This window comes from Schistocerca cancellata, chromosome 4, assembly GCF_023864275.1.
Source record: "Schistocerca cancellata isolate TAMUIC-IGC-003103 chromosome 4, iqSchCanc2.1, whole genome shotgun sequence".
Lineage (NCBI taxonomy): Eukaryota > Metazoa > Arthropoda > Insecta > Orthoptera > Acrididae > Schistocerca > Schistocerca cancellata.
The window spans coordinates 419,084,034-419,098,874 of NC_064629.1; the positions used below are offsets into that span (position 1 = coordinate 419,084,034).

At 37.3% G+C, this 14,841-nt stretch overlaps 1 protein-coding gene across 1 annotated transcript in view; it reads left to right on the forward strand.

The window, feature by feature from the left end:
- Window positions 1-14,841, forward strand: part of LOC126183408 (calcium-dependent secretion activator-like) — a 1,473,721-nt gene that overhangs the window by 545,709 nt on the left and 913,171 nt on the right. Inside the window, exon 5 of the mRNA XM_049925356.1 lies at window positions 6,801-6,976. Within this exon, the coding sequence (XP_049781313.1) occupies window positions 6,801-6,976 (176 nt within the window). The remainder of the gene's footprint in view (window positions 1-6,800; window positions 6,977-14,841) is intronic.

A 14,841-nucleotide genomic window follows, 5' to 3' on the forward strand; every position in this document is an offset into this window, starting at 1 on the left:
AGTTCTTGAATGCAGTTTTCTGAAATTCCTTCACCAGGGAAGACGAATGGAACATTCCAGAATTTGAAACATGAACAGCTGCTAGCATGAGTTTCTTAGAAGTAGATACCTTAGGGGTTGCGAAGCAACTCAAATCGCTTGATACGGGCAAGTCTTCAGGTCCAGATTGTATACCGATTAGGTTCCTTTCAGATTACGCTGATACAATAGCTCCCTACTTAGCAATCATATACAACCACTCACTCACCGATAGATCTGTACCTACAGATTGGAAAATTGTGCAGGTCACACCAGTGTTTAAGAAGGGTAGTAGGAGTAATCCATCGAACTACAGACCTATATCATTGACATCGGTTTGCAGTAGGGTTTTGGAGCATATACTGTATTCAAACATTATGAATCACCTCGAAGGGAACGATCTATTGATACATAATCAGCATGGTTTCAGAAAACATCGTTCTTGTGCAACGCAGCTAGCTCTTTATACACACGAAGTAATGGCCGCTATCAACAGGGGATCTCAAGTTGATTCCTTATTTTTGGATTTCCGGAAAGCTTTTGACACTATTCCTCACAAGCGACTTCTAATCAAGCTGCGGGCCTATGGGGTATTGTCTCAGTTGTGCGACTTGATTCGTGATTTCCTGTCACGAAGGTCGCAGTTCGTAGTAATAGATGGCAAATCATTGAGTAAAACTGAAGTGATATCAGGTGTTCCCAAGGGAAGCGTCCTGGGACCTCTGCTGTTCCTGATCTATATAAATGGTTGTTCGCATATGATGCTGTAATTTACCATCTAGTAAGGTCACCCGAAGACCAGTATCAGTTGCAAAGCGATTTAGAAAAGATTGCTATATGGTGTGGCAGGTAGCAGTTGACGCTAAATAACGAAAGGTGTGAGGTGATCCACATGAGTTCCAAAAGAAATCCGTTGGAATTCGATTACTCGATAAATAGTAAAATACTCAAGGCTGTCAATTTAACTAAGTACCTGGGTGTTAAAATCACGAACAACTTGAGTTGGAAAGACAACATAGATAATATTGTGGGGAAGGCGAGCCAAAGGTTGCATTTCATTGGCAGGACACTTAGAAGATGCAACAAGTCCACTAAAGAGACAGCTTACACTACACTCGTTCATCCTCTGCTAGAATATTGCTGCACAATGTGGGATCCTTACCAGGTGGGATTGACGGAGGACATTGAAAAGGTGCAAAAAAGGGTAGCTCGTTTTGTATTATCACGTAATAGGGGAGAGAGTGCGGCAGATGTGATACGCGAGTTGGGATGGAAGGCATTAAAGCAAAGACGTTTTTCGTCGCGGCGAGATCTATTTATGAAATTTCAGTCACCAACTTTCTCTTTGGAATGCGAAAATATTTTGTTGAGCCCAGCCTACATAGGTAGGAATGATCATCAAAATAAAATAATAGAAATCAGAGCTCGAACAGAAAGGTTTAGGTGTTCGTTTTTCTGGCGAGCTGTTCGGGAGTGGAATGGTAGAGAGATAGTATGATTGTGGTTCGATGAACCCTCTGCCAAGCACTTAAATGTGAATTGCAGAGTAGTCATGTAGATGTAGATGTGGATGTAGAATAAAGCTTACCCATACACTGCCTGTGAAATTCAACGTGCTCTGCAAGATGTGCAGCAACTTCTCTGGGCTTGCCTCCAATCACGCACATGTTTGACATGATGGGACGAGAAGTGACTAGTATGACTTGTCAGCCAACAACTCTTACAGACCTATGTGCACAGATCGAGTAAGCATGGCAATGTGTGTCCCAGGACAGCATTCACCATCTGTATGATTGACTGGATGCCACAGTCAGCACCTGTGTTTCCACTTTTGGAGACTACACCATGCTGAAACACTCATTAATGTGGATGTTTCAGGATGGGTACCACTGAACTGCTTGTAGTATTTATCTGTAAATGTAATCATTTCATGTATCCCAGATGCACTATTGCAACAATAAATCTTGAGTGAATTTGGAAACCTCCAAAGGGGTGTAATAATTTTTTCCAGCCATGTTTTTCCTGTATTATTCTTTCAACCTCTTTCAACAACTCCTTGCACAGCATTATGTTTATTAGAAGTCTATTTCTTTATCATGTTGTGACCTCCAGCTCATGTTTTTTCACATTAAATTTTAGGCTATACTCTTCCACAGCCCTTCTTCCTGTACATAATTACCTCTGTAGTTATACCTTGTTACTTTGCCACACCATCAAATCATCAGCAAACAACATTGTTGTCATCCTGTCTCTGTCACTATTTAAGTTATATCATCATCTTTTACCACTATGAAATGAAATGTAAAGGAGATAGTGCACTTCTCTGTTTCAACCCACTGCTCTGCTTCAACAATGCTGTTCTCTCTCCTATAACTGACACATTCATACTTCACTGGTACTGTTATCTTACTCCTAGACAGACAGATAACCATAGATGAAAGATAGACCTGGAAAGCAAGGTGCTGGTCAAATAATAATGATCCTCTCCATCTTCTTGAAAGATATTTTCCAGCATTTGCGTCAGCTACAAAGAAAGAGGAGAATAGAACAAGCAGGTTCAATGTTAATGCAGCAAAAAATATCAGAAGATAATCATGTTACCAAAGCAAAGAGTGTGGTGATGTTAGACTGTGTGCATCTTCAAGCTTGGAAATACACTATACACAGCGAAAATTTTTATTTTCTGAAAAAGTTTTTTTTTTTTAATTATGGTGTTCTGAAACATCTTTTGAATAAACAACAAAACTTCATATCTGCAAATCAAATACAAATACAGTTATCTTATACCCATGTCTTTCACCCCATTTTTATTCTCAGAAAAGTGCCATATGGAATAAAAGTGTGTCCTGAATTGAAGTAGTTAAGAGGTTAAAATGGTTTTCTACTAAAGATTCAGATGTATTACATGCAAAGACAAACATTTAATACATACACAGATAATAAATATCTGCTTTATATTTGAATATGTGAATAATGGTCAAGAGAATGCCCCAGGCATAGCAATAATACATTTTATTATGATAATAATTATAGAAATGATGTACTATAACACACAAAGCTGCTGTATAATTATTTTTAACTGTACAATGGTTTTCAGGCTTATACAATTAACAACAAATTATACAGTAGCTCTGAAATTTGTGGAACACAATCAACAAAAATTATTTTGATAGCACTCAGTTTCTGCTACTTTTTGGGAATAAACACTTGTCTAGTAACATCTGTAATTTTTTCTGTTGTCCTTAGAACCTTTTTTTCTGATAATTCATATTTGGCAATATAAAAACTTTTGTAATTGCAATATACTTCAACTTTTTTCGTAAGTAGGTCAAACTGCTTAACTGTGAAACACAAACTGCAGTACATCTATTGATCTATTATTTGAATAAAGTAGAAAAAAAAAAGAAGTATGTTAGTGGTTGGTTTCACAACCAGTGATGTTAATTTATATGGAAAATAAATTATTTCTGTGACTTAATGATTGTAGCATTTAATCCACAGTTAAAAATAAGTTGTTGGTATTCTCTTATAAATTTACCAAATGGTAGGCAATTATTGAACTATATGAAAAAAAACGTAAATTAATTACAAACTACGGTGTGCACACACTTTATTCAATATGTAAATGTCACTACAGATATTCATATTTAAGTTATGACGTGTTCAATATCCCTGCCATCATTGGCAATGATTTGGTGCAGACAAATAGTAAAATTCTGCATAACCCGCTGAAGTGTCAGAACATCGATGCTGTCGATGACCTACTGAATGGTTTTCTTCAGCTCAATGATGGTTTTAGGGTTAGTGCTGTATACCTCATGTTCACATCTGGAGAATATAGTGAACAATTGAGGCCTATACCAGTGGATATCTCAGAGCCCAAAGTGCTCCTCCAACACATCAAACACTCTCCTGCTTTGATGGGGTCGAGCTCCATCTTGCATGCACCACATCTTGTCGAAATAAGGACCCCATTGGATAATGGGGATGAAATTATCTTCCAAAACCTTCACATACTATTCGGTTCTCACCACGACATCAAGGAATATTGCACCAATTATTCTGTGATTGAACATTGCACACCACACAGTAGCCCGTTGAGGGTGAAGAGACTTCTCAATTGCAAAATGCAAATTCTCAGTCCCCAAAATGCATCGATTTTGCTTATTGACAGACCTGTCCAAATGAAACTGGGCTAAGCTGATGCAATGCGCATATAAATTCTCGTCATGCCCCATGGTCAACTGTGCAGTCTGAACACCCTAATGCAAAACATTCAGAAGATATAAAATTTTATTTCATGTAGTTCAATAATTGGCCACCAGTACCTGTAATCAATTATTCATTATAACTGGAAGTATGAAACTAATAAAATATTCCATTACTTTTCTTGAGTATCAGTCACATGCTTATTGTTTCTGTGCCTTTACTGGAAGATCTGGTTAAGTGATTGTTGAAAGCAGCCTACTTCTAAAACTATTTTCCTTCTTTCTAAACTCACTTTGTTATGTAGAACTTCTTTCAACTTATATTTTTCCATGAAGTATGGCAACATAAATATCTGCTTTATATTTGAATATGTGAATAATGGTCAAGAGAATGCCCCAGGCACAGGCAACAAATGTTTGTGTGTCTGTTCAACAATGTATCCCCAGAAACATTTTTTTTTCACATTACGTGCATTGTGCTACCACCTGCTCCCAGGTACTCCACATCAGTAATCATTAGACATCATGAGATAGCAGAACGGGGCGCCCCGCAGAACTCATGAACTACGAACGTGCTCAGGTGATTTGGTGTCACTTGTGTCATACGTCCATATGCCAGATTTCCACACTCCTAAACTTCCCTAGGTCCACTGTTTCTGATGTGATAGTGAAGTGGAAACGTGAAGGGACATGTACAGCACAACTGTGTACAGGCCGACCTCGTCTGTTGACTGACAGAGACTGACAACAGTTGAAGAGGGTAATACGTAATAGGCAAACATCTATGCAGACCATCACACAGGAGTTCCGAACTGCATCAGGATCCACTGCAAGTACTATGACAGTTAGGCAGGTAGTGAGAAAACTTGGATTCCATCGTCAAGCAGCTGCTCATAAGCCACACATCATGCCGGTAAATGTCAAACGATGCCTCGCTTGGTGTAAGGAGCACAAACATTGGACGATTGAACAGTGGGAAAATCGTTGTGTAGAGTGACGAATCACAGTACACAATATGGCGATCTGATTGCAGGATTTGGGTATATCAAATGCCTGGTGAACATCATCTGCCAGCGTGTGTAGTGCCAACAGTAAAATTTGGTGGTGGTGGTGTTATGGTGTGGTCATGTTTTTCATGGAGGGGACTTGCACTCCTTGTTGTTTTGCATGGAACTGTTACGCCACAGGCCTACATTGATGTTTTAAGCACCTTCTTGCTTCCCGCTGTTGAAGAGCAATTCAGGGATGGCGATTACATCTTTCAACACACTCGAGCACCTGTTCATAATGCATGACCTGTGGCAGAGTGGTTACATGAGAATAACATCCATGTAATGGACTGGCCTGTACAGAGTCCTGACCTGAATCCTATAGAATACCTTTGGGATGCTTGGGTACACCTACTTCATGCCAGGCCTCACTGATTGACATTGATTCCTCTCCTCAATGCAGTACTCCATGAAGAATGGGCTGCCATTCCCCAAGAAACCTTCGAGCACCTGATTGAGGATATGCCTGTCAGAGTGGACGTTTTCATCAAGGCTAAGGGTGGGTCAACACCATATTGAATTCCAACATTACCAATGGAGGCCACCACAAACTTGTAAGTCATTTTCAGCCAGGTGTCCGGGTACTTTTTATCACATAGTGTAGGTTGACAAACTGTTATTCTGTTATGGAATATAATCAGTGATAGATAGGACGGACTATCACTTGGGTTTCAGTCAAAGTTCTTTATTGTAAATTACCACATAAAAAATAGGACTAGTTGGACTTCTGGTTTCTCATCCTCCTTAAAAGAAGAAAGAAGTACTTTAAGTACACATTCTCAAAACACTGATTCCATATTCTGATTAAAGCTAATTGATAATCAGACTTAATCATGGCTTATATTTCGTTAAGGATACTGAGATATCATTATAAGGATTCCACTGTAGAAAATGTTCATTACACAATTGTGAAACATATTGTTTTCATGCAAAATGTAATATCATCTAATATTTCATGTCTGTTTCATGTGCACATTTGAAAAAGCATATGACTGGAACCATTAAGCCCTATCACTCATTTGAATCAATTGTATCTTAACCAACACAGAACCATGGAAGTAGGAATCATTGAATAAAATTTAATCATCTCTAGAACTGTATGTATACTTCCATACTTTTTAACCACTTGCTGAGGAAAATACAATATAATTCTTTTTATGTGTCAGTTTGCTTACATATGATGTTAAAAGATCTGATTGTAAAGAACAAAATTGTATGCTTCTGTCTCAGAATGAACGATGAATTGCAGCAGAAACATTGTGTTTTCTTCATATCCTTATTTAGTTTTAAACTGAATGTATTTCCCCTTTGCCTGAAATGATACATTTAATCGACACTCACATTCTAGATAAATTTTCTATCAGAACATACATTTTGATAAGACCTATGTTTATTCCTCTACAATCTTAAGATAAAATGTTTCATGTAATTTAATGTTTAGTTACTCTGCTTCCACTTTGCAGTTGTTCTACTTTCGTGATGTTTTTACTGATAGACATTCACAAATGAAACTTCTTTGTTCCAGAGCTTCCTCAAGGGGGATACACAGATAATGGCAGATGAGGCATTTCAGAATGCTGTCCAAAGCTATTATGAAGTATTTCTAAAATCAGAACGTGTATTAAAAATGGTACAGTCTGGAGCTTGTTCTCAGCATGATTTTCGAGAAGTCTTCAGGAATAACATAGAAAAGAGGGTTAGGTATGTCTTTACATTTCATCTAAAAGTCCTTATAATTAATCATTTTGTTGGCTGATGTAAACTTATGTAAGACAAATACCTGTATTAATAATAAGACTGGTTTTTGCTTCAGGTCCCATTTTGTGTTGCTTTAAATTACTAATTTACAAAATTATTATTCAGAAATTCATAAATTCTGAATCGATGAATGTTCCTCATTCAAGGAAAATCACTAGAGTTAAGTAATGCTTTATTAGTGTAATAGCACGGAGGAAAGTAGGGAACAATTGTAGTATTATTGCACCAAATCAGTTTTCATCCCACTTTTGGTATAAAGAGTATTGGCATCTTGTCAGATTATCTGTTATCTTAATATCTCATAAATGGGGAGTTGGGATGATGTTAATGTTGAAAAATGACTCAGATCCAACAGTAGGAGAGGAACCATCCATGACAAAACAATTTCACTGAGAACTGACTATCAGATGGTAATCAGAGAGGTTGTATACATGTTCACTAGATGGTCTAGTGCAGTCCATAAGTAAAGGGATTCTCAAATATCTAAAGCTGAGAAATAGCTATTGTAAGTAGCTGAAACTGAAAGTGAGTGCTGGAACAAAATGTTCACAAGCACTGCTGCAAATTACAGCACAATTATCATTTGTTTCAAAAGTGTAATGAAAGCCAAGATTTGTAGCAGATACCAGTGTAGTTTAGGCCTGTAACACTGTGCCCTTTTCTTTCTGTGTGTACCACAGCCAATGAAGATGACGATGTCAGATATTAATGTCAATTGAAATTGGTCATTCCAATCACAATGCAAGAAATCTCAACAAACTTATGTGGTAGATGCGTTGTATTTTAACGAAGTTGTTATATTTTGCTGGGTGATAGGCAAGGCACCTATTGCAAATGGTTGTACCTTACTGTTCTTATTAGTCATTGTTTCCCGAGATATTCATGAATGTCGATACAGTCATAGATTGCATTGTGGTGTTACTGTGAAGCTTAAACCATCCCAACAGTGGTAAATTTGATCTACCACGTAGTGTTTGTGTTGCATTGCACAACTTCCCAGTGTCTGATTTATCCTTTAGGTGTGCCCATGATTACTGATACACAACAATGCTAACCAGAGTATGGCTTAAGGTGAAATATATTTTGCATATCAGTTACTTAGAGTTTTATGCCAACAGTTTCTATCATATCCTACACCTAGTGAAATTCCTGTCTAGTTAACATTTTCATAATGACCAATAGATGCAGTTGTCATAATTGACAGGTATTGACAGGTATTGTTGATATAAGTATAAATTTTCTCTACAAGCTTACATAGCAACACTATCAATGCTACTGGCAACGTTTACTGTATATGTCCATAGCATATTGATCACATCTTTAACCATTGGTATAATTTTCACTGATGGAAGTATTTATGCAGTTTCAATGTTATATACATATTATCAAGGTTCACTACAATGTTTGGAAATGATTGTAGATAGAGATTATGTAAATTTTGATGAAAATACTGTATGTAAAATACAAAAATGCAACAAGTCCTGAGAACAAGGAATGGACATAAATACTTAATTTAAAGCAGTCAAATACAATTTATACATTGTCTAGAAACAAGCTGAATGAAGATGATAAGAGTGAGAGAAAAAGGTGATACACACAGATATCTACCCTGTTTAATTAAGTGCCTAGGAAGGCAAAGCCAGTAAATATGTCAAAAGCATGGGGAAAAAATGGAATGAATCAGTGAAAGGGAAAAAAAGAAAAGGTATCAGGAAGCTGGCAGGATTGATATCAGAAATAAAAATACAATGACTGTTGTGACTTCACCACAAGAAGTGACTAAGGAGACAGCAAAATCTTGCTAAGCACTGGTGCCAACTGACTACATTACTTTACTGCCTGTGTTGGTCTTGTGGATTCCAATTTTATATACAGTGGTGAGGAAGTTCTACAATTAGCATTTATTTAATATTTATTCTAGGTTATGAACAAGTTAATTATGGGAATAGACAACTGAAAGACTAAAAACAGATTAAATGAATAAATATGAGCCATGATAAGAGAGGGAAAGAAGCAGCTCAGTAATTAAAAGAATGCCAGATCTCTCTGAAACTGGAAGGAACCTCTCACACTGGTTGGTTGGTGGAAGAAGCAGATGGAATCTGTGTATTATAATGTGTAATGCGATGTGTGGCTGAAGAAAGTGTTTTGCACAGATATATTGTATCACTGTCCACATTTACTCTTACTGATAGCATTAAAATATCACTATAACAACTCAACATTTTTTCTCAGCAGTTGATGTACGGCACTTAACAAGAAACAGTCATGTGTAGAATACAAATAAGGTAGATGTATTCTCTGTGTTCTTTGCTTAAATAGGTCTCATGGCTGAAAGGGTTGTGGTACTGATTACATGATAAGTGAGGCAACTTATACAAAGTGGACAACAACATTAATAAGAAACTCAACTGCAACTTGTGCCTATCAACTATCCTCAAAGCAAATTTTACTCCATTCCATTAAATAAGTACCAAATGCTTTTACGACTCATATGTGTATATCTGATGCACCCAGTTTCATTACAAAAGTGATCAATGGATTAAAAGTAAATAAATAAATACACTGCTGGAAAAAAATTAGTGCACCTGGAAAGACAATGTTGATTTTGATCTGGCGATGGCACATGTCACCTACAGTTTGCTATATGTATTTATAACAGTTTCAACAGATAGCACAGTGGCACAGCTACCAGAGCACCAGCTCTGTCTACCCTGTAATAGGGAATGCTCACAGCCAGAAGGCTCAATGTGGAGCAAGCATGTGAAGCAAATAGGCAACCATGTCATGGAGACACGCTCATACTTCCTACAGCAAACTGAATGAGTTTGGAAGTGGTAAAATTGTGTCTTTCTGAGTGGTGAAATGGTCCTTTTGGAGAACTGCTATATATGTTGAATGTGCTCCATCCATTGTGCAATGATTCTGGTATCAGTGGTCACATGAGCATTCCCACATCCATATAAGTGGTTCTGAATGTTCACACAGCACAGACACCCACCAGGATTGTCATATTGTAGGAGCAGCAGTGGCAGATCATACAACTACCACAACACAGATAAGAGGACTGGTGAGCCTAGACATGTCAAGAAACTGTTGTGAACTGGTTTTAGCTGTGGGACTATTGGCATGCACACCTCCAACCGGTATTCCACTTATGCTACAGCATGTATATGCACAGCTCAGTTGGTGCCGTTGGAAGACCACTTGGAAGGTGGAATGGCAAGCTGTGGCCTTCAGCGATGAAAGCAGATTCTGCCTGCATGCAAATGATGGTTGTCTGTATGTACACCATAGACCTGGTGATAACTGTATCTTAGAGTGCATCATCCAAGACATACTGACCCACCTCAGTTCTTATCATCTGGGGTGCGATATTGCGATATGCTATAGCTCTTGTCTGCCTTTGGTATTTCTGTTGGGGACACAAACCAGTGCTTGGTACATACAGAATGTTGTTAGACCTGTTCTTTTGTTGTTCTTGCAACAGGAAGCTGATTTGTTGTTCCAACAGGATAATGCTTACCCACACATTGCCTGTGAAACCCAACATGCTCTGCAAGATGTGCAGCAGTTTCCCTGGCCAGCATGATCTCAGGACTTGTCTCCAGTCAAGCACGGGTGGGATATGATGGGAAGACAAGTGACTTGTGTGGCTCGTCAACCGATAACTCTTACAGAACTATGTGAACAGTTCAAACAGGCGTGGCATAATGTATCTCAGGACAGTATTCATCATCTATTCGACTGATTGTATGCTGGAGTCAACAGCTGCAGTGCCACTCTTGGAGGCTACACCATGTACTAATATGAATGATTTAGCATGAGTCAATATCTGGTACCTCAGAAATCGTTTGTGCTCTTAATCTGTAACTGTAATCATTTCATGTACTCCATATACATTCTTGCAACAATAAACTTTGAATGAAGTGGAACCTATAAAAGGGTGTACTAATTTTTCTCTCTGGCAGTGTAAATAAATTCATCATTAATAAGACTCATTTCATCAAAGGAACAACAGTTTTCAGGAACTCTCATGCTATATATCAATTTTTGTGTGGCTGCTGGTCAACAGAACAGTAAATATTTCAGTTAGACAAAACTGGCATGGGTATGCAGTATACTATCATAAAAGTATTATCATATTGGAAAGGATTTTCTGCAGCAAAATGCCAGAAGCTTGAGAAAATGTTTGACACAAAAAGCTATTTGGATTATTCTTCTCAGAATCAGGACTTCCAATGTTGTCAAGTATTGATTACATTCTTAAATAATTACCGGTATTTAACTCTGTGAGACCCAGAGTTAACCCACTATCGATACTAGTTTTTCCTACTGTTATCTTATCACCTTTATCCTCTCCCTCTCCCTCTCCCTCTCCCTCTCCCTCTCCCTCTCCCTCTCCCTCTCCCTCTCCCTCTCCCTCTCCCTCTCCCTCTCCCTCTCCCTCTCCCTCTCCCTCTCCCTCTCCCTCTCCCTCTCCCTCTCCCTCTCCCTCTCCCTCTCCCTCTCCCTCTCCCTCTCCCTCTCCCTCTCCCTCTCCCTCTCCCTCTCCCTCTCCCTCTCCCTCTCCCTCTCCCTCTCCCTCATCAACGTTATCATCATCATCATTATCATCATTCTTTACGTTCTTCCTTCATTTTTCTGTTCCATGACAATTATTCTTTCTTCAGTTTTCATTATTATTTTTTTCTGTTTTTTCATTCTATTCTCTTTCTCCAATCATTCTATCTGACCATCATATCAGCCATCAGATTTTGTATCTTGTGGTATTAAAGAGCTAGAGTTTCATAAGTGTCCCATCAATAGTTGTAATCTGTTGCAGTCCACTCTTTGATTTCCTCTAGTTTTCTGCTAATACCTATCCATTAAAAAAAAGTGGAAAAACAATGGTGGTGCATCCTCTGGAGTCTACTACTTTATCATGGAAAAAATAGTGTTCAAGGAACCTTTTGTGTTACAAAAGGAACTAATAATTAGTTTACGTACTGATCTCCAGTAGATCATGAGTACTCCAGCTGTATTTCCAATAAAAATCACCCTAGTGTCAAGCTAAGTTAGAAAAATATCATTATTGATTTAACTCGTGTGGAAGTAAAATTATCTTTCATGTAGATAAGGTAACATTCAATTACAGTACTTGTCAACTTGTTGCCAATACAACAGTAGGTATACAACAGTAGGTATGAACTGATTTCCAACATTTTTGTATCCTAAAAAGTTTTGCATAAAACTGTTGTATTTGTCTTTATATTGGACTTGATCTATAAGCAACACAACTGAATGATGTACAAACATATTAGAGCACAGTATATCCAAATACAAGCATGTCTCCTTGTCTGTCCTTATGTGCCTATTTTTAGCATATTGTTCAAACTTTCTTTTTTTTCTTGCCACTGGGTGAATGATATTTGATTATGAAAACTGGTAATTCTGTACCTCTTAACTCCACTGTATAGTCATACCTTCTTATGATGAATATTACCTATTTACCCACTTTGTTATGTTTAAAATATACTTTAATACAATTTCCAGTAGGAGGCTTCCACAGCCTGTAGTTACTTACCAAAAATCATATTTTACAATTACTAGCAGCTATGAAAAACCTTTGCTAAGGCTAACAGTTTCAATCATCAGGCACAACAAGATTTTAAATCAAATTGTTTGTGTGAATACATACAGGATTAGAGTGGCTCTTACTGGCACTTTTAAAATTTTTGATAATTTTTCTTTTGGATGCACCCAGTTTGGTTCCATTCCACAGAAAAATAAGCTCTGTGAAATTTGGGCTCAACAGGAGGTAAGGGAGGGGTGATACTGGTCATTGAAAATAGGAAAATCCAGGAAAAACACTTTCGCAAAATATTACTTTTGCATGATAAATTCATTCATTACCTAATGTTGGAAGGTTGTTTACTTCAGTCTCGTTAACTGAATGCGTTCTCATTTCACAGATCAGATTGGTCGGGTGGCGTGACGGGTCAGTGACCCCCAACACAGGTAGAGAGAGGGCAGAGCGAGCCGAGCCGTTCTTTTTTACGACCCTACCTGGACCACCCCATTCATCTTTCACTTTCAAGGGAAGGTAGCAGTTGTAGCAAGTACAATATCATCATCTTCAGTTTGTTAATGGGAGATAATTTATTTGCTCGGGTATTGCTCGCATGAAGTCCCAGGAAACAAACTGCCATTTGTCAAACAAACATCACTGGTTTTCTTTTATGATGTTTGGATTTGTAAATTAACTGAGCAGTGAAGTGCTCCAGTAGCTGTGTGGAAAGTGATAACTTATTGATAAAAATCACCAGTTCTGACACAAGTGCAAGGAAACTGCATACCAAAGTTAGAAGATGTGTAGCAACAATGGAGGCAACTACAAAAACATGCTAAAAGGTCATCAGATATTCATAAGTGAAATGAGACAACTGTTTTAAAAAACTTGATGACATAATGCTTTGATTATCATTACTATTGAAGAAGATAGTTGGTATTTGATGAATAAGTGGTTAAGAGGAGGCCCAAGTTTGAATATGAAATTAAAAAAATCAGCAAGTTATGTGTTGATGTTCTTATAACTTAAATTTTACACATAAATGTATTTGAAAATAAATAAAAAATGCCGTTTTCATTCAATGTTGATAATTTTACACCTATATTTGTTGTCTAATGTGCCACAGAAAAAAGCAGGCAAAATATGTTTATTAAACTCTTGCTGAATGGGGCCTTCAATCCTATGTCAAAGCATAAGTGAGATTTGAAGTTATAGCATGTTACAGCATTTTGAATATCACAGAAGAAGGTAGCTGAATTTTGATAAATCAATAGTTAAAAGGAGGGCCAAGGTTGAATATGAAATTTAAAAAATGCAGTTAATTCTATATTTATGTACTTGTATTATAAATTTTACACATAAATGTATTTGAAAATGAAGTAAAAGAAAACTCCACTATTCATTCAGTGCCAGTAATTTAACACATATTTTGATCATTTAACTTACTATGGAAAAGAGCAGGCAAAAACTGCCCATGAAACTGTGGCTGAAAGATGTTCTCAGTCCAGTATTAAAACATAAATTCTTGTCAAAACAGCATCAAGTATAGGCTCTTTTGAAGGTGTGTATTTTGAATGAAAATTTTTTGGAGAAAGGCATCTTGACATATATCTTGTAATCAACTGATATATGAAATTGCTCCCAGGAGTATTTTAGAGGAAAAGTTGAGCTGTAGAAAAACAGATCCAACTGTATCAGTCCTGAAAAACATTTTAGAAATTTCCTAAACTGGATTTCAGCATGGAAAAGCCAAGGAATATTTAGATCAGGTTGATTCATTTTGAATTGTCGATTTTGTTCAATATACTTTGACAGAATAATAATGGTCTGTAGATGATAATATTTGATTTTTAGAATTAACTGCAGTCTGCTCTGTCAAAGCAATATCACATTAAGTATCTTCCTGCACCCCAGGAGCTATCCATCATGCCAGGTGGGAAGGGAAGGCTATTTATTGCTTGAAAACTTTGTTCCATTATGACCTTGAAATTTTGCCCTTAGAAAAGAATGCAATCTATGATATTTGTAGCTCCCTTATTATTGCATATGCAAAAATGTGCCTGTGGGCTCATTCTAAAGCAAAAATACTACATTTCTATTTCAGTGCACTCTAAAACATTAACAAATATCATCTCACTGATGATATTTCTCATACAACTTAACAGGAAGTTAAAAATCATTTGTAGTACCTGTTTCCCTTTCTGCTGCCTTGGCCATCTTTGATCATAGTGTTTTCGCTAAAATAAAACTGAAAGTG